This window comes from Nestor notabilis, unplaced genomic scaffold, assembly GCF_000696875.1.
Source record: "Nestor notabilis isolate BGI_N333 unplaced genomic scaffold, ASM69687v1 scaffold16180, whole genome shotgun sequence".
In the NCBI taxonomy this organism is placed as follows: domain Eukaryota; kingdom Metazoa; phylum Chordata; class Aves; order Psittaciformes; family Psittacidae; genus Nestor; species Nestor notabilis.
Window position 1 is genome coordinate 9389 of NW_009912629.1, and position 21391 is coordinate 30779.

Below are 21391 nucleotides of genomic sequence, written 5' to 3' on the forward strand. Positions count from 1 at the left end.
CTATTTAATATGTACACAAAGGTGATGAATCTCAGGTTTTAGGACTATAACACACTCAGTATGCCCAAGCAAAGTCCTTGCAGGTCACAAGGAACATCAAACTGCTGGCTGGTACTTTATGCTGTATGGTGAACATGAGTGGACAAAAAGTGTTTTCTTGGTAAGAGGTTATTAAAGAAAAAAACTCCCAAAACATCTGCCAAACACTGGTACATATAAGCCTCATGGTTTCTCTTGCTCTAAGTTTTAACTGTGAAATACTGACTTGAAATGTTATGACACTTGCTGCATAAAAATAGGTTTGTTCTAAAAACGTGTTGGATCCTTCCAAGTCACACCCAGGGTTTCCATCCGAAAAAGAGCTGGCTCAGATTTTTGGGGTCCATGGCCTGCTGTATGAGGAGGTTCACCTGCCCTCCCACGCTGAGCACTGTTCCCTCCTCAACACCCTTCAGCTTCTCCTGAAGTCTCATCAGAACACGCTCGGCCACTTTGTTAAAACTCTGGTCATCTCTGCTGGCAGAATGAAAAACCAGAAAAACAAGTGCACTAAGTATAGACCCTCAACACCACGAGCAACGTTCAGTAGGAAACTGTAAAGCAAGGTGATGGGGCAGGGGGCAGGCAGTAAGAGAGAAATCCTGCACCTGGCTTTTCTTTTACACTGTTGTGGATCAGCGTTGAGCGTGGAGTTCATGTCGGCCTCATCCTCTGGTCGCTGCTGCAAATACAAAGCTTTCAAGGGGTTGATGGTCCAGTGGAAAAGAGGATCATAGAGCAGCACCTACAGAGTAAATATATCTCTATTTAACTTAAACTGTTCATTACAGCTAGTTCAGTGCCCCAGCAGGAAGAGAAATACTCGTAATGCTCACACTAACCACAGTATTAGGAGGTGTTTTGGGGTTTGAGTTTTTTTTTTAATCCCATAGAATTGGGCTAAATTGCTTTGTAGACAACCTAACAATTAAACTGCATCTGACCATCTGCAGATATTGGTGTTGTTCACCCTTGACTCAGTTTTGCCACTCAGTCCCATCTCACAATGAAAAGGACATTTTTTAATACACTAAAGATCATAATTAGTTTTTTATGTATAGTATAAGATGCTTTTAAAAACTATTTTAATTCTCTTTGTGACTTATGCAAAGATGATTTAATTCAGCTGTCACTGCTTATGCTAGGAACGTTGCACCATGGCTAGAAGCATTTAGATACCGAACAGGGAAAACTGCATGTGCCTGAAATGAAGAGTTCCCAAAGAAAATGCAAACTGGTCATAATTATATTGAAGATTACATGAATTCACAAATCTGGCCAACACTGCCGCATTCAAATTCAACAAAACCCCCCTACATAAATATTTGGTATAGTAATGCATATGAAGGCAAAGAGATAAAACTGAAGATATTCTGCAGGTTACTACCAGAAAGAATGACAAAATGCTCACCTCCACAATAGTCAGCAAAGCTTCTTGATTATTTCTCATAACAGCCATTGTTTTCTCACAGCATCTAGAAAATATTTTACTGTATTTTTAGGTTCTTTTTGGCAAAATAGAATGGTATTTTTATCATTTAATAACAGATATTTATACCCTTCTTACAGGATTTTGAACATATAAGTAACCTCTCTGATACTTCCATTTTTGAAAATTAAAAAAAAGAAGACATTTAGAAATGTAAGACCAGAAGGAGACAGGGTAGTTCACTGATTATATTCCCTATGGGAAAGAGATTACCTGTTTCACTATCTTGGTGTGTTTCTATACATAGAATTAACCACCGAGTTAACACTGGTCCTTGGCTGCAGGAAAGCATGTGATGGCGTTGTTTTACAGAAAGTGAGCAGCTCCAGTGGGCAGACATTAAGCTATTTCTGAAATCTCTCCAATGAGTTTAGTTACCAAAGTGGTTACCTACATTCATTCCTAAGCAAACTAAACTTGTGCAAGGAATACGAAACTCTCCTTATGGGACAGGTATTCCAGTGAAAGATGGATTAGGCATCCTGTCTACTTCAGGATGAGAACACACCCAACAATGGTAACTGACTGTGTTCAAACCCAATCCTGAGATGACTTCTTTATGCACTTACACCTACACTGTCAGTTACCAGCCAACCTGGCTGAGGGAGAAACAGTGTCTGCACCAGTGCCTTTTATACCGTATTTACTTCAGCTGGAGCCAAACAATTAACGTTTTTCCTATATCATGGGACAAAAGTTTCAAAAATAACACGAAATTGTGAATTTAACAGCATCACGTTTAGAATATAAGTGGCAGTGACTGTCCTTCACAGGACAAAGGCATAGTAGGAACTACTTATTAATGATAATTACTGCCTTACAAAGACAATACTTACACTATGCACTTTTTTAAAGACATGAAACCTGGGGTTTGCAAGCACTATGTTCATGAACATATGAGCACATGAGTTAGAGGAGAGCATTTAGTTTGGATATTATCAGCAGGGATCTGGATCTCCTCTCAAGAAAAGGAATCTGAATCTCCTCTCAAGCATCAGAACTATTTAACATGTAACAATCCTAATGCCAAAGGTACTCTGCTGCCTCCTCCCCACTGTGAGATACAAGAGCACTTACCTTCTGAAGACTCCTTCCACGCCAGTAATACCCATTCCATCCACAATGTCCCTGGTTAATCTAAATGGAACAGTCTCTGGTGTGGGAAGGATTTTACCTTGCTCAAAAGCAACCCCTAAATGAAAAGATAATAAATGATTTTAAAATGTTATAGTAAAGAAAAAATACAGTTCTCTTGCCTGTCCCACTTACCCAGATCTATATGCACTAGTTCTGCTGTTTGTTCATCTATCAAGATATTCTGAATATGTCTGTCTCCAAGTCCAAGAATGTAGCCAACTAAAACAAAAAGATAAGTGCTGAAACCATAGTTACATGCCATAAAAAACAGGTAAAACTTAACAGAGAAGATTATTAGAATCACTGTAATACATGCAAACAAATTGAAAGTGAGAATATTTCTTCCCCCATGTATACATATTACTCCTGTAAAGAGCATATGCCATTCCACAAATCCAAAAAGAAAAGGTTAACTGAATGCAATTGCAAGAAGGTTATTCTCATACATAATTGTATTGTTTTAGCTACTCCACAGACTTCTTGCTCATTTCTCTCTGTGGATAGGTTAGGCAAAGAATTTCACAGCTTTCAAAAAAACCCAACAAATCTATGATAAAAAGCAAGTGCACAATAAAATCAGGGTTTGTTATTACTACTGTACTGCAATTTACACTTGTTACTGGTTTCCTATTAGCTGATGGGCATGGATGGCACATGGATTTTCTACAAAAATTTTCATCTCAAGTCTGCTAAACTGTATATTTACTTCCAAGGAAAAGATTAACCTTTTCAGCTCAGTTAAAACATTTGAGGCTACAGATGAAATGAATAAATGCTAAATCAAAATAATAGAGTTAGGTAGAAACTTAAAAAAACCTACCAGAATCTAAAAGTACAAACCACTAAAATATAAAACCAAGAAACACAGAATTTCATTTTGTATTTCTACTGCAGAAAGGGAGGGTGGAGAGGAATGAATCAGAAATCTTCATTACCAGAACAATGCTTGTGTTCTTGCTGGCATTTTTTGCCCCTTGCTCCTCCTTTTCTGACACGTGACAAAAGCAGAATAGCCATTACCTCGGAAATGGTATAACCCCTTTGTTTACATAATCTAAAATGCCAGTGTTAATACTCTAGCATCATACCTATAGAAGATGTCGCTACACTGCGAGTGTACGCCAGACGTTTTTCAAACCACACAGCTGGATCCAGGAATTTTTCCATGCAGAAATAACGAAACACAGGTTGGAAATTCTCACAAAGTTCCATGAAGATGATGTATTTGTCTTCAGAGTTTTTCTTTCGCGCAGCCTTTAAACATGTAAGAAGTATTTTCCCCATGACTGCTTTGGAAGGAAACTACCTCTTCCTTTGAAAGAAATACATTCCTCCTTTCTGTCCCCCTCCCCTCCATCAAATGCTGTTTTCCCTCCTTTCTCTGCCCTATAGATTAATGTCTTTTTTACAGCAATCATTAATGCACCCATTTATCATGTTTACTAAACAACTCTATTTTCATATACAACTTGGAGGCTACATGGAAAAACCACACTCCTCTTTGGTTCCGCAGGAGTATGTACTTTATGTGCATGTACAGGTAAATGCATCTTGTCAGGAGTTACTTCCCCTTGCAACTCTGCTGCTGCCTTTGCCTATCTGATAGCTTCATGTCACTGTGAGAAGGTCATTCTCACACACATGCAAAAGCTGCACAATGCCAAAATTATACTTTTATCCTGTTAATACTATACAGATATAAAAGGAAATAATTTCCTGCACTATCATGGCTTTATAATGCATTTATGCTGGGGAGGGACTCTTCATTAGGGACTCTAGTGGTAGGACAAGGGGGAATGGCTTTAAACTTAAACAGGGGAAGTTTAGGTTAGATATAAGGAAGAAGTTCTTCACAGTGAGGGTGGTGAGGCACTGGAATAGGTTGCCCAAGGAAGTTGTGAATGCTCCAACCCTGGAGGTGCTCAAGGCCAGGCTGGACAGAGCCTTGGGCAACATAGTTTAGTGTGTGGTGTCCCTGCTCATGGCAGGGGGGTTGGATCTAGATGATCTTAAGGTCCTTTCCAACCGTAACTATGCTATGACTCTATGATTCTATGAAGCAACAGGTAAACCTGTCTGCAATTTTCTAAATGTATGGTGAGGTGCTTTGTGGAACTAAACTAAACTAGAAATCTGAAGATCTATTAATTAAGTCTATCTATGCCACTGGTCACATTATTGTACGCTAAAAGAATAATACATAATTCTCCATAGTTTTCAGCCCCCAGTAAAGAATGAGCAAGCTATTTCATTATTTGTTTTAGTTGTCGTGACTCACCATCATCATTTTCTGACAGTGACAGCTGGAGTAATCTTTTGGCCTGTATCTCTTGTGAGCTCCCTCTTCGACATTCACAAGGAACTCCCCGATGGGCGTTGTTCCCGAGCACCACTCGAGAACACCACTTCTCTGAGACAGGGGAACCACCTACAGAAACAAAACCACTGCTGTGTTAAGGAGGGTCATAGACACACACCACTGTGAATACACATGCCACAGAGCATGGATGCATATTTGTGAGGCTTTTTAAAAAGACAAGAGACAGCTGGCCACAGTATGTGCTTTAAATATACATGTCTACACATATAAAATACACTCAATGTTTTTCTGCTGAATACTTGCATTTTTTTTCCTAGCACAGAGAACCTTACACTACAGTACTTCAGTACACTACCTACTTCAGTACAATGTTTCTACTCAATTTGCATGTTTGTATCAGTATTTTAGATGACCTCAGAGTGCCCAGAGCTTGTTGCGTGTGACTGGGATCATACAAGCATTGTGCAAACAAACACATGCTACCTGCGTGAACAGATCAGGCTCACCCCTCTCTGTTTCCCACCACAGAGAACAGCTGCTCCCTTCATAACTGGCTGTAATAGTTACCTCAATTGCCATAGCAGACAGAACTGGCCAGAATAAGCAATCTCCTGTCCTCAGAGAAATGGCTACTGCCCGTTTCCTTCAATTTTCTTTTCTCGTGAAAGTCTCTTTATCTCACCATGCAGGTCTCATTCTCTTTTTCCCTGCCCCCATTCATTTTTTCACACTGTCGTGGTTCAAGCCCAGCCGGCAACTTGGAACCACGCAGCCGCTCACTCACTCCCCCACTTTCCCTTCCTCCCCCTGCTCCCGGAGGGATGGGGAGGAGAATTGGAGGAATGTAACTCCCACGGGTTGAGATAACAGCTCTCCAGTAACTAAGGTATAATACAAACCACTACTGCTACCAATAATAATGATAAGAGGAATAACAAGGGAAAAGGACACAACCGCTCACCACCCGCCGACCGATCCCCAGCCCGACCCGAGCAGCGATCTGGGCCTTCCGGGTAACTCCCCCCAGTTTATATACTGGGCATGATGTGCTGTGGTATGGAATATCCCTTTGGCCAGTTTGGGTCAGGTGTCCTGTCTCCGCTTCCTCCTGGCTTCCCCGCCTCCCTGGCAGAGCATGAGACTGAGAAAGTCCTTGGTCAGAGTAAACATTACTGAGCAACAACTAAAAACATCGGAGTTATCAGCGTTGTTCCCAGACTGAAAGTCAAAAACACAGCACTGCACCAGCTACTAAGAAGGAGAAAAATGACTGCTGTAGCTGAACCCAGGACACACACATAGAAACCTGAGTCTTCACTGAAATGTATTAAAAAAATGTGACTCTAACTCCACCTGTGAAGTCCTAGAACTATGCCAGCAATTCAGAATAGCTCCTTCAGAGATTATGGAGTGCACGTTTCTCACTTGCCAAAGACGAGAACTTCTACTTATTCAGAGGTCGCTTTCACAGCTATTGTTATAATCCCAAACACATAAAAAGGAAGCAGGAGAGGAAAGTTCCTGTTCAAACACATGTTCTGCATTCACCATAAGAATTTATTGCTGTATTCCCAATTCCAATAAAAACAGTTCTGCAATTCAAACTGCATGAACAGACCCTAGATGGGACTTCTGGATTTTCTGGATTCAATTGTAAGGAATACCACAAGACTAAGATTAATTATTAATTAATCAAGGAATATTGCAAGACAAAAATTAATAAGAATTCATAAACTTGTACGTTCAAGTAGCAATTTACAATTCAATAACAGTGCCTTATTTAATTTCTTTTCAATTATAAGTTCATATAAAGACATTTTCAACTTTCTTTGAAGAATATTGAAATATATATTAGGCATCAAAATTTTGCTTAAGGATTTGCACAAAAAAATAATTGCAATACTTGTAATAATTGCAGTGACTGTGTTAATAACGCATAAATAAATACACTTTCATGTTGCCTTCCTGTTAAAAAGAGGAGTCTGGGGAAGTATGCTTTTATTAGTAGTGTTTATTCCTCTGCTGTAGCAGCTGATCAGGGTTACCTTGTATCTTCGGATGGTTAATTTTCTCTTTCGTGTTTCTGTGTTTTGCTGGAGCAATGTATTGCACATCTGGAAAACTTGTTGCATAACAGCGTCTTGTCGCAGGTCATCATGCCCCTTTAAAGTAAGCAGACAAAGCAGTTAAAGAACACTTCCAGCATCCAACTGCTTGTTCATTAGCTTTAAAAGAATTATTTAAAAAAAATCCACAAAACCCAATTTACTTTTCCACTATAATCACCTCTAATAAAATGTGATTAACAATTGTTTTTTTCTCTTCATTTGTTTCTCTAATAGTGCTCAGCTCCTTAAGTGGAACCATCATTAACTGAAATCATCACCTTTTTCTTCTTTTTTTGGGACAAATGCTATTTGATTAAGGTTTCGATCAACCCACATGCCCCGCGGTACCCTTCTGAAAACCAGATGTTTCATTCACCATATTCAGCAATCCAGCACACAGCTGAAGAGGCAGCTGTTGCTACTGCAGCTCTGATTACCGGATGCAGATGTAGCGATGCGTCCTTCTCTTCACAACTTTCAAAACTACCCCATACTAAACAGCAAAGCAGAATTCTCCACTGCGGAACCCTTACAGTCAAAGACAGATGGAGTGAAACCAACTCCATCTCAAGAGAAAAGACATTTTGAGACTTGTGTTTCTATGTCCACATTTTTGACTGTCTCTGAATTATAATTCTTCTTATATGAGGAAGAAAGAAAAATGGAGGTTATTTCACACAAAATGCAGATGGCTTTTATTTGCTGTACACTCCAGGTCTTACTAGTTGAGACACGACCACGCAAGTTGCAGGTCTGGTAGTTGTTGGGTAAGCTACTGTATATGAAATGCATTGTTGAAAAATAATTACAAAAATATTATTATTACTTATTATTCTATGATTATTTATATTAGATTACTGTTATATCACTTTTTTACTTTGTAATTTCCCTTATTAAAGCATTCCTGAACTGAGAAAACTGAATTGTGACAAGCCTCCTCATGGTACAGAAGTCATACAGACAACAGAACCTACCTTCACCAGCTGCCTCCTTTCTTTACCATCTGATCCTACACAATCTATTATTTTAGGCAGATTCACACCTCCTGCTAAACGAAATTCTGGCTTAAAGGACTTTATTGTCACCAAATTTTCATATTGTCCTGTGGGATCCACCTGAAATTATAAATTAGTTTAAAATTAATACAGAATCACAGAATGGTTTGGGTTGGAAAGGACCTTAAGATCATCTAGTTCCAACCCCCCTGCTATGGGCAGGGACACCACACACTAAACTATGGTGCCCAAGGCTCTGTCCAAACTGGCCTTGAACATCGCCAGGATGGAGCATTTACCACTTCCTTGGGCAACCCATTCCAGTACCTCACCACCCTCACTGTGAAGAACTTCTTCCTTATATCTAACCTAAACTTCCCCTGTTTTAAGTTTGAAGCCATTACCCCTTGTCCTATCGCTACAGTCCCTAATGAAGAGTCCCTCCCCAGCATCCTTACAGGCCCCCTTCAGATACCGGAAGGCTGCTGTGAGGTCTCCACGCAGCCTTCTCTTCTCCAGGCTGAAGAGTCTCAATTTTCTCAGCCTGTCTTCATATGGGATATTACCTCCATTTCTCTCAGAGGAAGTTGTAACAAGTTTGCAAACCTCACTAGAATACTAGGTGCTAAATATTAATGAGCACTCCATCATCTGTAAGGATAATACCCTCAAAGGCTACAAAAATACGCTGAGCAAAGGAGTGAGCTTGACTCCTCCTTCTTCTCCTGGTAGAGGGGACACAGTGCTGCAGACTGCCACAGTACAAGCTCTAACAGAATCTCAGCATGCCTCAACTGGCGTTCTCCCAAGAAAATGTTCATGTATGGTTGGGGTGCATTAGGCTTACATTAGGCTGCAAATGAACCCAATCTACAATCCTAAAACTGTTACAATCTACAGGATCTGTACCTCATCTGTAGCCTGAGGGACTTCAGGAGGGTTTGGCTGCATAACATTTAAATTGTAGGCACCTGGCCCAAAAAGCAACTCCACTCCTGAAAATGGTACGTTTCCTAGGTAGAGGGTGGTGCATCCGAGTGCCTATGCACCCATCCCATCAAACACTTAAAATGGATTATTCTGAATGGTAAAAACATAAGCTGGCCCTTTAGGGACAGAAGAAGAAGCATATCTATTAATTCTCACCCCTTTCTGGACATTAAGTGCTTACTGAAACTCTGACCTAGCACCTACAAAACAGGAGATTCACATTCCCAAACCCTTTCTGTGATTCAGGTAGCTCATCACCCCTTCTGATAACGAAAAACTACTCACTGGTAACAGTGACAAAATCATCTTCATACAATAAGCCACAATAAGACGTTAACCATCAAATATGATACTTAAGGTCAAGGTATTCTAAAGTCTAAGGAAATCATCTCACCCTCATCTCCCACCTGACAGGAAAGCAGCCCTGGTTGGCTGATGTATAACAAACACGGGGATTTGATGAAGAGATAGATGCCCTGATTACCGTTATAAAAAATTGAAGTTGATTCTACAATTTGATATTATAATGTATAATTATTTCGACTTCAGTCACCTTAATTTCCATGGTAGGAACCACAACATCATCCAAGTCCTTCAGTTTAACAATTGGCTGGTTAGCTGGAATACTTATTGCTTCTGTAATTAAAAGGAATTCATGTTTTTAAATTCAAAACTACAAACATACATCAAAGTTCACAAAAAAACAGCTTACATGGATTTTGAAACCCAAAACCTCGCTTCTGTTGACCTGATGAAGATGACCACAGACAATGAGAGTTTTTTGGAGTTTCATACTTGGCATATGAACCTCACAGTGCAGGTAATTACTATGACTTTTAATCCAGACTAAGTTTATCAAAAATAAGACACAGCGCTAGCACAGTATCTCCTTTAACTAAATATCAGTATTCAGAAATGTATTTTTTAATCCAAGAAAATATAACTTCACTATTAAAAAAACCAAAAAATGTTTTTCCAAGACTTACTTCTTTCAGATTTCCATGGAGTAGCATCTACATTTGCTAATACGATGTAAGCATCACAAAGTGCTTCAATATCTCTAACCATACGAACTCTCCTTTTTCTTACAATATTGATTATATTGCTAGCAGCCTCCATTCTGTCCTAGAAAACCCCAATGGAATACAAATATCAGATCTTGCAAACTACACCTTGTAATGTTAAAGATGCATCATAACATGCAATCAAACAAGTACAGTTGAGACATATCCCATGAAAACAGAGGAAACTGCAATAATGGACAGCCCTTTGTGATGTGAATAGAAATCGTTCGAAGAAATGTTGTGTGGTGTCTAATCTGAGATAGTGAGTAAAGTAAAATACTACTGGGAATGGAGATAGTGCACATCTGTCCAGGGAATGTGCAAAAAAAAAACCAACAACAAACTGCAAAAATTCTTCAGGAAAGGGGACAGGCAGTTTTGGATGTTCTTCCACCATCTTCCTGTTTCCATTATTTCCTCCCTACTGAATAAAAAGCCTTTATGCAAAAGGCAAAAAACTGACTGTGTGTCCCTCCTGTGCCTAACTCCGAGACATTTAGCAGAGTTCAGTATAATCCTACTTGCAAAAGCGGGACCACAAAAAAACTACAGATCTGAAAGCAAGGTGAAAAAAGGTCCCATGAAAACATGGTGAAAAATTCTATCAGTGTGGAAGGGAAGAGAGTCATGGTAACCATGCCAGGCCTATAGTGCTGGGGGAAAAAAGGGGCATTAATCTAGATACGAGATGATTTCAAATACAGGTTGCAACAAAAATTAAGCAATAACAACATGAACTTGAAGCCACAGTTTGTTATAACCCATCATCATGGCTTTTAACATAAAAAGGTCATATAAAGGAACAAAAGATACATTGCACAAGACCGAATACTTAGATAGATGTTATCACTCAAAGCAGAAAAAATACTCAATTCAGTATTGAGTATTTTGTGTACTTTTAATAAAAAAACCACTCAAGTCTTTGTTGCCTCTAAAATACCTTTTACAGAATCACACAAGGACATTTATCACAAAACTCTGCAATAATTGGGGCTGTTTGTTGCAGGAAATATTAACTACATTTTGTTCAATCCCATAATTACTCCTCTTAATAATAATGACCAATGCATGCACAAAAGCAGGGTTTCTTATTATTAAAAGTACTTTTTCCCTCCTACTCTTTCTTAACAAAAGTCAGCTAAAATATACCCCTTGACATAATTTCTTAATCTTTTTTAACAAAATGAAAGGACTGAATCTGATTGATAGAATAGACATTTTTTAGTCACCACATCAAGCTGGGAGATTTCTTTTGGTGCATTTTTCATTAACTCATTCCTTCTTATTGCATTTCGTTTTGTGAGGAGTTCATCTTTGTTAGCATTTGCCAAAGCTAGTATTATAAACAAAGTATGATGAGGATGATCCAGTGAAATTCTTGCTATTAGCTGTCAAGAAAAACACAAAGATCCCATTATTGAAAACTGTACAGAAGAAAAAAAAATATTTAAAATCATCAATTCTTTTGAACTTCTAAGGTTCCTAATAAGAAATAAAAAGTAAAACTTAGATTGTATTTCCACAGCTAAAATACATTCAAAACATACTCCTACACCTGCATAAGACTATTCTTAAACAACAAGGAAATCACTAAGGCAGCAAGGAAAAAAGTCTCCAATCCTCTTCCCCGCTATACGGATTCTGCAGCACTCCTTGTTAATACACCTTTATCACCTACATAACTCATTTAGCTGTAATTGCACAAATGAAGATACGTATCATTTAGAAGTATGCATGAGGAAGCCAATCAACTTATCTTTAGATACAACAAGCATAAATTACATTATTCAGAACTTCATGAAATCCTAGACCACCCATCAACTTGGTTCCCATCCGAGCAGCCAGCTGGTACATCAGAGGCAAAAACTTGTATGAAGGAATCTTCTTTGCATTTTTCTGTAGTAGAGAGAATTCAGTTAGAAAGCTGTACTAAACACAAAACCCCCCTGTAATCACAAAATACCAGGTAAGTGCCAGCAATTTTGGTCTTGCATTTTTTTTTTAATTGGGAATAATCATTGCTGTGTGATCAAATGGCAAACCTGTGAGTATCACATCATCTTGGTCTACGTCTCCTAAATGCTGCAGGTCCTTCATAAGACAACTATTTTCTATTGTCTCAAAGCAGAGCAGAGCTATATTGATTCAGAATTCATTTCTAGATTCTTTGTGGCAAGAGGCAATCCTAATTAAAAAGCACAATCTAGTTTGAGACATGGAACAATTGTTTATTAAAACTATGAGTAAAGAACCACTTTCTATTTTTCAGAGTTATTTTTAACACAACGCAATTATACAGACCTCTGTTATAAACAATAATTCAGGTAAGACCTGACGGATTTCCTGCACAATTCTAGAAATGATAGAACCAGCCTGAAAATGAGAACTTTGCTGGTCCCTGGCCCTGGTCCCCTGTGTTATACAGACAATCTTAAAGTATATCCTTTCACTTAAAGTATATATAATACAAGCTAGAATACCTTACTAAAGGATGTTGGAAGAGGATAGTATCCAAGGTTTGTAAAGAACAATGTGACAACAGCGAAAAGATCATAAGATTATCATACTCACTTAATCAGACTCATTACATTAAAATGCTAAATTAAATTGAGTTAATTGAAAATGCACTGAGAATTACAGCTCTTTGATGGAAAGCTAACTGATGAGCAATGCCTGAAAAAAGCAAGTTTTGAAGGAAAATTTAAGGAAACACAGGAAAGCATACTGCACAGCACTGTAATTCATCTTCTAGAAACACAGGAGGACAAGGAGAAGAAATATGGATATTATCAAGTCAAAGCAGAAGGAAAAGCAACATCAGACATATACCTTCATCAGTTCATTGACTCTATCAACTCCAGGATTTTCAAGCCATAGGGAACAGAGTCGGAAGATCCACATATCATGTTCTTCTCCACTTAGTAAACAGCTGATATAGTTCTCCACTGCTTTACACAAGAAGCGTTTACGATCCTCAGTTAGGGCATGTATGGCACACTCATCCAGTTGAAGTTCTCGCTGAACCTTCAATGTGTATCTGTATAAACAGAAATTATTTTTGAACAACAAATTATCTCTTAATGAACTTAGAGCAGGTCTGTCACTACTTCTCTCACTTACTTCACTAATTTAACATTTTTTAAACTTGTTTTGTTAGAGAAACAACTGAGAAACCAAATTGTGGGAGCTATTCCTTTAGCGTATGTCCACACAGACCCACCGCTCTAAGTAAATTTTCAGTGTTTTGTTTTGGTTTTCTTTTTAGTGATTTAATCTCAGTATTGGTGTAAATGTGAATACCCAGTACAGATCATTTGTGTAAGGACTTCAGCTTCCAACAGCTGAAGTTCAATTTTTAATGCTCACTTGCAATCGCATTTACTAAATCTTCAAGAATTCTGTATTAAGATGAATTCTACTCTTTCACCAAATGTGTAATGCAGAAAAATCTCAAAGTTATTTATTTTTACTCTGTAATGTTCTCTCTGTCAAATAAACTGAACAGATCCAGAGAACAAATGTGAATTCTGGGCCATGATCATCCATACTGCTTAACTGTTGTAACACTCCTTGGCTTAATTTTGGCCCACACTACCTACCACTCTCCTAGACCATGTTCAAGCACAGTTCAGAAACTATTTGCAAGAAGCATTACAGATTTGGCCACTGTTTTGTGCAGACAGAAAAATTCAGCTGTAGAGATGTGACTCATGGTGTACCACTTGCTCAGACAACTAGTAAAGATGGAGCCTTTGACAGCTCCATAGTTACCACCTCTCCATTTGAATGCTCACCTATTTGTCTCAGCTTTACACTCCTTGAGGAGAATGACCTCCTCCTGGGCCTTCTTCAGTAGTGTCTGCTTATTTTCAAACTCTGAGGATTTCATGTAATTCTCAATTCGCTGGTACTGATTATCTGAGAAACGAGCCAAAGACAGGAAAGCCTTCATCTTCCCTTTCTTCAGCTCCTCGCTGCTGTCTCCACTGTGGCTTGAAGCAATTTCCACAGCCTAAAAGGGAGGTTACAGTAAAGATGAGGCTGATAATCGGATTAATAGTGCTGCATAATACTTGATTAAACTCTTACTAATCACAGAAAAACAGAACAGTTGAGGTTGGAAGGGAAGGGTGATGCCCAACCCCCCTGCTCAAGCAGGGTTATCTGCTCAAACAGGTTATTTAATGTTGCTTATGATGGAATATATATGCATACAAAATAAACCTACGAGGATGAGTATTTTTCTCCTACTTGAATTTAATCTTTGCGGAGTGTTTCAGTGCAAACAGTCAAAAAGATTATCCTGTATCAAACAGCTTTAATAACCATACAGAAGTCTCTCTCTTTCAGAGTAACTAGGCATGAAGTTTTACAATAGTTTTACAACCTTGTATCATAAGATGGTAAAAAAAAAAAAAAAAAAAAAGGCAGTCCAAAATGTGATAAAACCAAAAGGAAATTACATGTGCAAGTCATTGATTCAAATCTTCAGAGCGAAGAAAGCATGTACAGAGTTACAGAGAACAGCAACTACGTAGAGTTTCACAACTTAGTGCGAAATAAAGACATTCAGAGTGGACAAATATCAATAAAAATGTTTCTGTTACTAAGAATTAAAAAAAACACAGTACTTTGAAACACCAGAACAAGACTTTCCAGCACTTGGAAGGAGAATGTTACAAATACAATACCCGTACTGAAAATACAGTAAGTGAATGATATGTCCTAAGAGGGAAAGGATGGGGATGGAGTGGAACAGGAAAGGGAAAGTGGACTAGTAGTTATAATCACTGCACTTTTAAGCCAATATTACACTGAAGTTTTACTGTGACTTTCACAAAGCCATATTCTGAATATTTTATAAGATTCAGTGTTACACAATACTATGTGAAAATAGAATACTTTTATAAGAAGCCGTATTTTCAGACCAGAAAAATAAAGGCTGCATTGAAAAATGTACTTGACATTTAACACCATACTTTAGCACAGCATTATCTCCAAGACTGTACAATTCAAAGACTGTATGCACCTTTTCTAAGTATTTCTGCATGATGACTGTAGGGTTTTCCAAGCATGTTTCTGCTAACCAGGTTCCACATAGCCTCAGACACTCCGTATATATCAATTTCAGACGAGGATCATTCTCAACCTTTAGGAAAGAAAGTTTGGGGAAAAAACAAAATTAAAAAAAAGAGGGAGGCATCAAATAAAAATACCTTTTACATACGAGGTAAGCAATTTATAAAGCTTTTAAACCCATAATATTATTCAATCACTCAGGTCTTTTACATGTAAAGTATCTACAGAGTCGTTTACCATCCACATCTACAGTAGTCAATAACCTTAAATCACATTCACATTCTATGTGACTAAAAAAGAGCACATATTTTAAATACCTGATATTGCGAACAATGAAAACCAGAGTAAATCAATGATAAAATGTAGTAACAATAAAATAAATTCACAGCATGTTTCCAGAATTGTATTTGCTAATATCCCTATTTAGTCTGAGATACCATAGTACATTCTGTAGGAAACATTCAGGAATTGCAGTAACTATGTGTGATCTTTAAATTTTTCAGGCAGACCTCTACATGGAAACTTGATTAAAAGTGCTCCAGCAAGATGATGGAGCAGGTTTCCAAACAGTGTTTTTCCAAAAGGTCTATATCAATTCACAGATTAAATAACTGAACTAGTAAAAGAGGTATAAAAGCTTTTGCTTAAAACTGCCTTAATAGGAGTGGCAAGTGGTGGATGTGACACCAATATTTCAACAAGTTCCAGGAAAGCACAGGTCAGTAAGACTTTAATCAGAAGTGGACAAATTAGCAAAAAGCTATTAATTTCCAGCAAGGGAGATTCCATCACTTCTTTAGGCAAACTGTTCACAGTATTTAGAGGTAAAGAATTTTCTTCCTATATCTTTATCTACTGGCTACGCTCCTGGCGATGGTCACCTACATAGCCACAAGGACACACTGAATCATTTTAGCTTGCTGTTCACTAGGACCAGGAGGTGCTTTTTGGCAAAGTTACACTCCAGCCAATCAGAAGCCTTCCTGTAATGCTGCTTGAGATTATTCTATCTCAGGTGAAGAACTTCCTGCTCATCTTAAGCAATTCCCATTGGCACAATCTTCCAAAGTATTGAGGTCTCTGTGACTGGTGGCTCTTCCTTTGAGAATCTCTCCAGTCATCTATTTGTACAAAAGATACAGATCTTAAGGAGGCGATGAACAGTGAAGACAAACACTGGTGATGATACTGAGTTATGAAAAAAACAAGGACAGATGAAGAACTGCAGACAAACAATAAAAGACAATAAATGGAATATAAAAATCTGATGAAATTACCAGCACAAAAAAAAGTGACGTATGAAAGGGGGAAAAAGACTTCCCGTAATTTTACAGATTATGTAACACTTACCTGAAACCAATCTGCATCTAATTTTTTTATCATGCTTTTAAGAATATTCAGTGCAAGACTCTCTTCCTTTTTAGCCCAGAAAACCTGAGCTTCTTCTAGCTGCCATTCAGAAACTCCGTATCCTGTTGGATTGTGTTGTTTAATCTGAAACATCGCCCTTTCTGGAAGCTGAAATTGAAAAAACATTATAAACAATTATTTAAGTGAAATACATGCATCTCACAGCAAGTTTTGGTTTTAAACTCCATCTTAATTTGCTCTACTTGTGTAGCATATTTGGCCTAAGCCGATGCTAAGGATTTATTTGTAGCAAAGAGATGAAGTTATTTTTCTATATACTTGCAGAAAATCCTGATTTGCAACAAAAATGGACTATGGAATTAAACTTGACAAATCCCAAAATAATGTATCATGCAATGAGGTTCTTTCTGCAGCTTTATTCTTGAACACTACAGCAGTATGATGCAAGTGGAAGCTGTACATATAATACTGCACCAAAATAAAGTATTAGAGCTATAAGAACATTTTTCACTAAAATTTTCTTTTTTATATTATATTCCTCACAGAGTAGCTTACAGTTATGAACAAAATTCAGACAACATCCCCATTAATACAATTAATGAAGTTCTACATAGTTTAAGTCTCCAACTAATTGATTATTGAATGAACTCAGAATACAGTTAATCTTTAGTATTGTTAAAAAATGAAGTTCTTTTGTAAACTAACAAACTAAACATCCATCACTGATCTTCCCTGGAACTAGTTACCTGTGTATTTTTAGCAGTTCTTGCCAATCTAGAGAGCTCCACTAGATGTTTGGTCAGGATGTCTTTAATACATTCTCTTTTGGTATTTTCATTTTCCTTTTCAAGCAAGATCTCCAAAACTACAGTGCGCAGTGCCATGACAGGTTCCTGGAAACGGAAGTCGCTGTCCTTGAGAAGCTGGGACTGTCTCTGCCATTTCAAATAAATATCATTCAGTTGTTGAATAGTAACAGATCTGTAATTGTTACCAAAAGAAGAAAAGACCTGTAATTAATTCTTGCTAAATATTAGTGAAATGCAAAATAAGTAACATAAGTAAACTACTGAGGTAGTCCACAATCTACAGTTCAAAACCAAGAAACAGTCCATAAAACCCTACAATGATTAATATGCAGAATAAACTGGCTGGCTTCCAGTTTTAACAAACATGAAGATCAAGAGATCAGCATTAGTAACGTGAACAACTCCACTGTAAACATTCTTGATTATGCATCAAAAACTGTTGCAGTTAAAGGTCTATCAGCAAAGGGAATCACCTTCAAACACAGGGCTACTTAAAATACTAAAGACCAAAATTCCTATTTTACTATATAGGTCATATATGGATTAAAATGAGCATAAATTCTAAACTGTGTCATTGTAGTTGTGTTACACAATCATATGAATTATTTTCTTAGGCAATTTATTACCTGCAAATAGCAATGGTTCATAAGGTCCTGGACAAGCTAAATGACTGTAGGATGACAATTAGCTACCAAACTAGAACAATTAAGGGTCTGAAGCATCTCTTGTATGAGGAAGGGCTGAGGGAGCTGGGCCTGTTCAGCCTAGAGGAGGCTCCAGGGGAGTCTGATCAATATATATAAGTATCTGAGAAGATGGTGCCAAAACGATAAGGCCAGGTGGTGCCAGGTGATAGGACAGGAGGCAACACCTACAAACTAAAACACAGGAAATTCCACCTGAACGTGAGGAAAAACTTTGTTTCTGTGAGGGTGACTGAGCACTGGAATAGGTTGCCCAGTGAAGTTGTGGAGTCTCCTTTCCTGGAGATATTCAAGAGTCATATGGACACAATCCTGAGCAATGTGCTCGAGGTGACCCTGCTTGAGCAGAGAGGTTGGACTTGATGACCTCCAGTGGTCCCTTCCAACCTCAACCATTCTGTGACTCTGTGAAACTGATACCACTACAGGAAAAAAAAAGTCCAATGTTAATAGTACTACGGATATAAATACCCTCCTATTATTAAAAAACAATGTTAAGAATTCAGGTAGAATACTGATAGTAGTAGTGGTCCATGAAGAAAGTGATTCAACTGAAACAACTTTCAATAGATCCGTGAGCATCATTAAAGAAATGGAAAATATTTTTAGAAAGGAAACTAGAAGAGTATAATTCAGTCACTTTAGTGAATCAAAGGCTAAAAGATATGACAGCTACCTTAGAGTATACTAGGGAACTCAAAACAAATGAAATAAAACAATTATTTTAAATACAGTATTGGCATAATATCAAATAATTAAAACTGAACCACAAATAAATCCAGTCTGGAAATACAGAGAATCTAGATTTGTTTTCACATAGTAAAGCTAAAATCCATATAATTTTAAAGATGAAGATTGAGATGTTCATGAGTAAATTTTGTTGAGGTGATTTTATTTTTGTGCTAGACTTGATTACCAAAACTCTGAAAACTCAGAAAGGAGTATGAAACAAGCTTAAAAAATACCTGGAAAACAGCAGACCTATATTTTCCAATTCTCCAATTAGCTGTAGTCTGCAAAGAGTCGGATATAATGAATAAACAGACTCAAGACTGCCTTTGCACAGCTCTTCTACTTCATTCACTCTATGGATTTAACAGAGAAATAGTAAATTAGGGGTCTTTTAATATCCACAAGTGATTCCAAATACCCATAACATATTTTCCTTACAGTCAACAGCAAAACTATTCAGTTCAGAATTATTCGTATTACCATAAAAGTTCAAAACATGAGGTGTTTTAATAAATGAAAACATTGCAAGCATGTGTCAACTCCAAACCCTAAGTGACAGCTCAGCTAAAGAGCAGTCAGCATGCAAATCCTCTTAAGACGACCACAAAGTAACGGATTTATACTACAGGAAATGTATTTTCAATTAGCACACAAATTGTATATGCACAGAAGACAAAACTTTTAAAAAAAGCTTAGAAATGAAGTTGCATTCCAGAAGTATTAATTTAATTCTATGCATGAGTCTTTATTTAAGCCCATAAAATCCCATAATAACTTGTGACTACAGACACACACTCCATCTCTCTAACAGCACAGTATTTGCATGCAGTTACCTGGCATCTTTAAGACTGTCATAGAAAGCAGAGAATTCCTTATCTCGTAAAGACTGAAGAGCATCATACAGTGATTCGTGGTACCCTGGTCTTCCTGCTTCATCTCTTAGAAATAAAACAAAAGTAATATAAAATAAAAGGAAAGTTATAGTTCTCTGTAAAGAAGTCAATTTTATCTTTATGACAAATATTTTTACTAATGCATTTTCTGCCACTGGATGGATTGCTGTCTTGCATGATAATCGGCACTAATGCAACCTTTTGAATTTTAAGTAAGTTTAGTATTTTACAAATTCAAGCTGTTCTTTTAAAACAAAGAAAAAACAAGAATTGTATTCTAAACAAAAAATGTTTGGAATACAGACAAGATGTTCAAGGTTGTATCAAAAATATGGCACAAAACCAACTGCACAATAAAAATTTAATAATAACACTTCTTACAGTATTATGCTAAAAGATACGTATTATGGTATGCACACAACTTCAGTTCAGGATGAACAATTTTTTACATTTAACTTCAGAAATATTTAAGAGGAATGAACAAAGAAAATTGGAAGGCTGAAAAAAACCCACAGAGGTCAATTCAATTTTCTCTTTTTTGCCCCTTTCACTTTTCTTTCTGCTTCTCTTTGATCCTCCTCTTCCCTGCCATCTCATTCTCTCTCATCTCACATGTTCTTTTTGTGCTCCTGTATTAAGGCTGAATATTCTATTTGACTAAGAGGTTTATAACCCAAGAGGTTTATACAGACCCCAATCCAGAGACAAAGTAAGCCCACGTATATGAAGTTTGTTCTGACTGTGGCATGACATATGCCATTAGACAGGATATGTCTGTGAAGTCCTTCAGATGCTTCTAAACAATGATCTGAAGACAGCGCAGGAGAAGAGAATGAACACACACCAGGAATATGTTTCCCAGACCCATTTCTCTGTAAAAGTCTTAGGAGAAAAGTCCTCCATTCTCCTGACTATTAAAAGTTAATGTAGCAGTTACCGAAGACTCCATCACATAATTTCTGCTTTTACCAAAATACAGCAAATCTACTCTGTATTCCTCCTAAAACGTGTGATGATGTGGCTGTACTAGGAAGGCACAGAGTTCATACTAGATCCTGGCAAGTCACATAAAATAATTAATGCCAGGCATCCAACATTACGCAAGAGAAGATTGCTCCTTATGAGGGAGTAGCCATGAATCAACCCTGCTGTTTGCTTATCCAAGTCTTGATAATGTCTTGTGGCTTACTAAGTAAAATTTTCCCTATTTGTTTTTAAATTAAACATTGAAAACTATCTATCCCTAATATGTACTTCAGACACATCTACTATCTGAGTCAAAATGGAAAATTTCGGTTTGTAGTTACGAACAATCAAAAAGAAGAATCAACTGTGTACAACTTCCCAAGAAAATAAGAAGTGATATGCATACAGAACAGCCAGGTTTAAGTGAAAAAGACTCCTTTTCCATTGAATGATCAAGTTAAATTAGGTGACCTGCTTCATAGAACTTCTATTCTAATGTCGTCCTTTTGCTTGGAACTGAAACTATTGCCTTTCACTTAAAGAACTAGCAAAAAAGTCAGGTTACTTGACAGAAGAGATGTGACCCCACTGCATAGTCCTCCACGCTGCCTGATAGCGTATTTCCTGTAGTTCCGCACTCCACTCAGTGTTTTCATGTTCCAGTCCTTTTAAATACATGGAAAGAGGGTGGGAGA

At 37.5% G+C, this 21391-nt stretch overlaps 1 protein-coding gene across 1 annotated transcript in view; it reads right to left on the reverse strand.

The window, feature by feature from the left end:
- Positions 1–332: 332 nt before the first annotated feature.
- Positions 333–21391, reverse strand: part of ATM (ATM serine/threonine kinase) — a gene marked incomplete at its 5' end in the record, with an annotated part of 37922 nt that continues 16863 nt past the window's right edge. Inside the window, 21 exons of the mRNA XM_010020456.1 lie at positions 333–513; positions 648–784; positions 1451–1514; positions 2606–2720; positions 2798–2884; positions 3754–3919; positions 4944–5093; positions 7031–7147; positions 8068–8208; positions 9632–9714; positions 10065–10203; positions 11372–11530; positions 11925–12038; positions 12972–13179; positions 13937–14154; positions 15172–15291; positions 16572–16739; positions 17339–17573; positions 19071–19190; positions 19671–19775; positions 21262–21391. The exon at positions 21262–21391 is cut by the window's right edge and continues 37 nt beyond it. Of these exons, the coding sequence (XP_010018758.1) occupies positions 333–513; positions 648–784; positions 1451–1514; positions 2606–2720; positions 2798–2884; positions 3754–3919; positions 4944–5093; positions 7031–7147; positions 8068–8208; positions 9632–9714; positions 10065–10203; positions 11372–11530; positions 11925–12038; positions 12972–13179; positions 13937–14154; positions 15172–15291; positions 16572–16739; positions 17339–17573; positions 19071–19190; positions 19671–19775; positions 21262–21391 (2957 nt within the window). The remainder of the gene's footprint in view (positions 514–647; positions 785–1450; positions 1515–2605; positions 2721–2797; positions 2885–3753; positions 3920–4943; positions 5094–7030; positions 7148–8067; positions 8209–9631; positions 9715–10064; positions 10204–11371; positions 11531–11924; positions 12039–12971; positions 13180–13936; positions 14155–15171; positions 15292–16571; positions 16740–17338; positions 17574–19070; positions 19191–19670; positions 19776–21261) is intronic.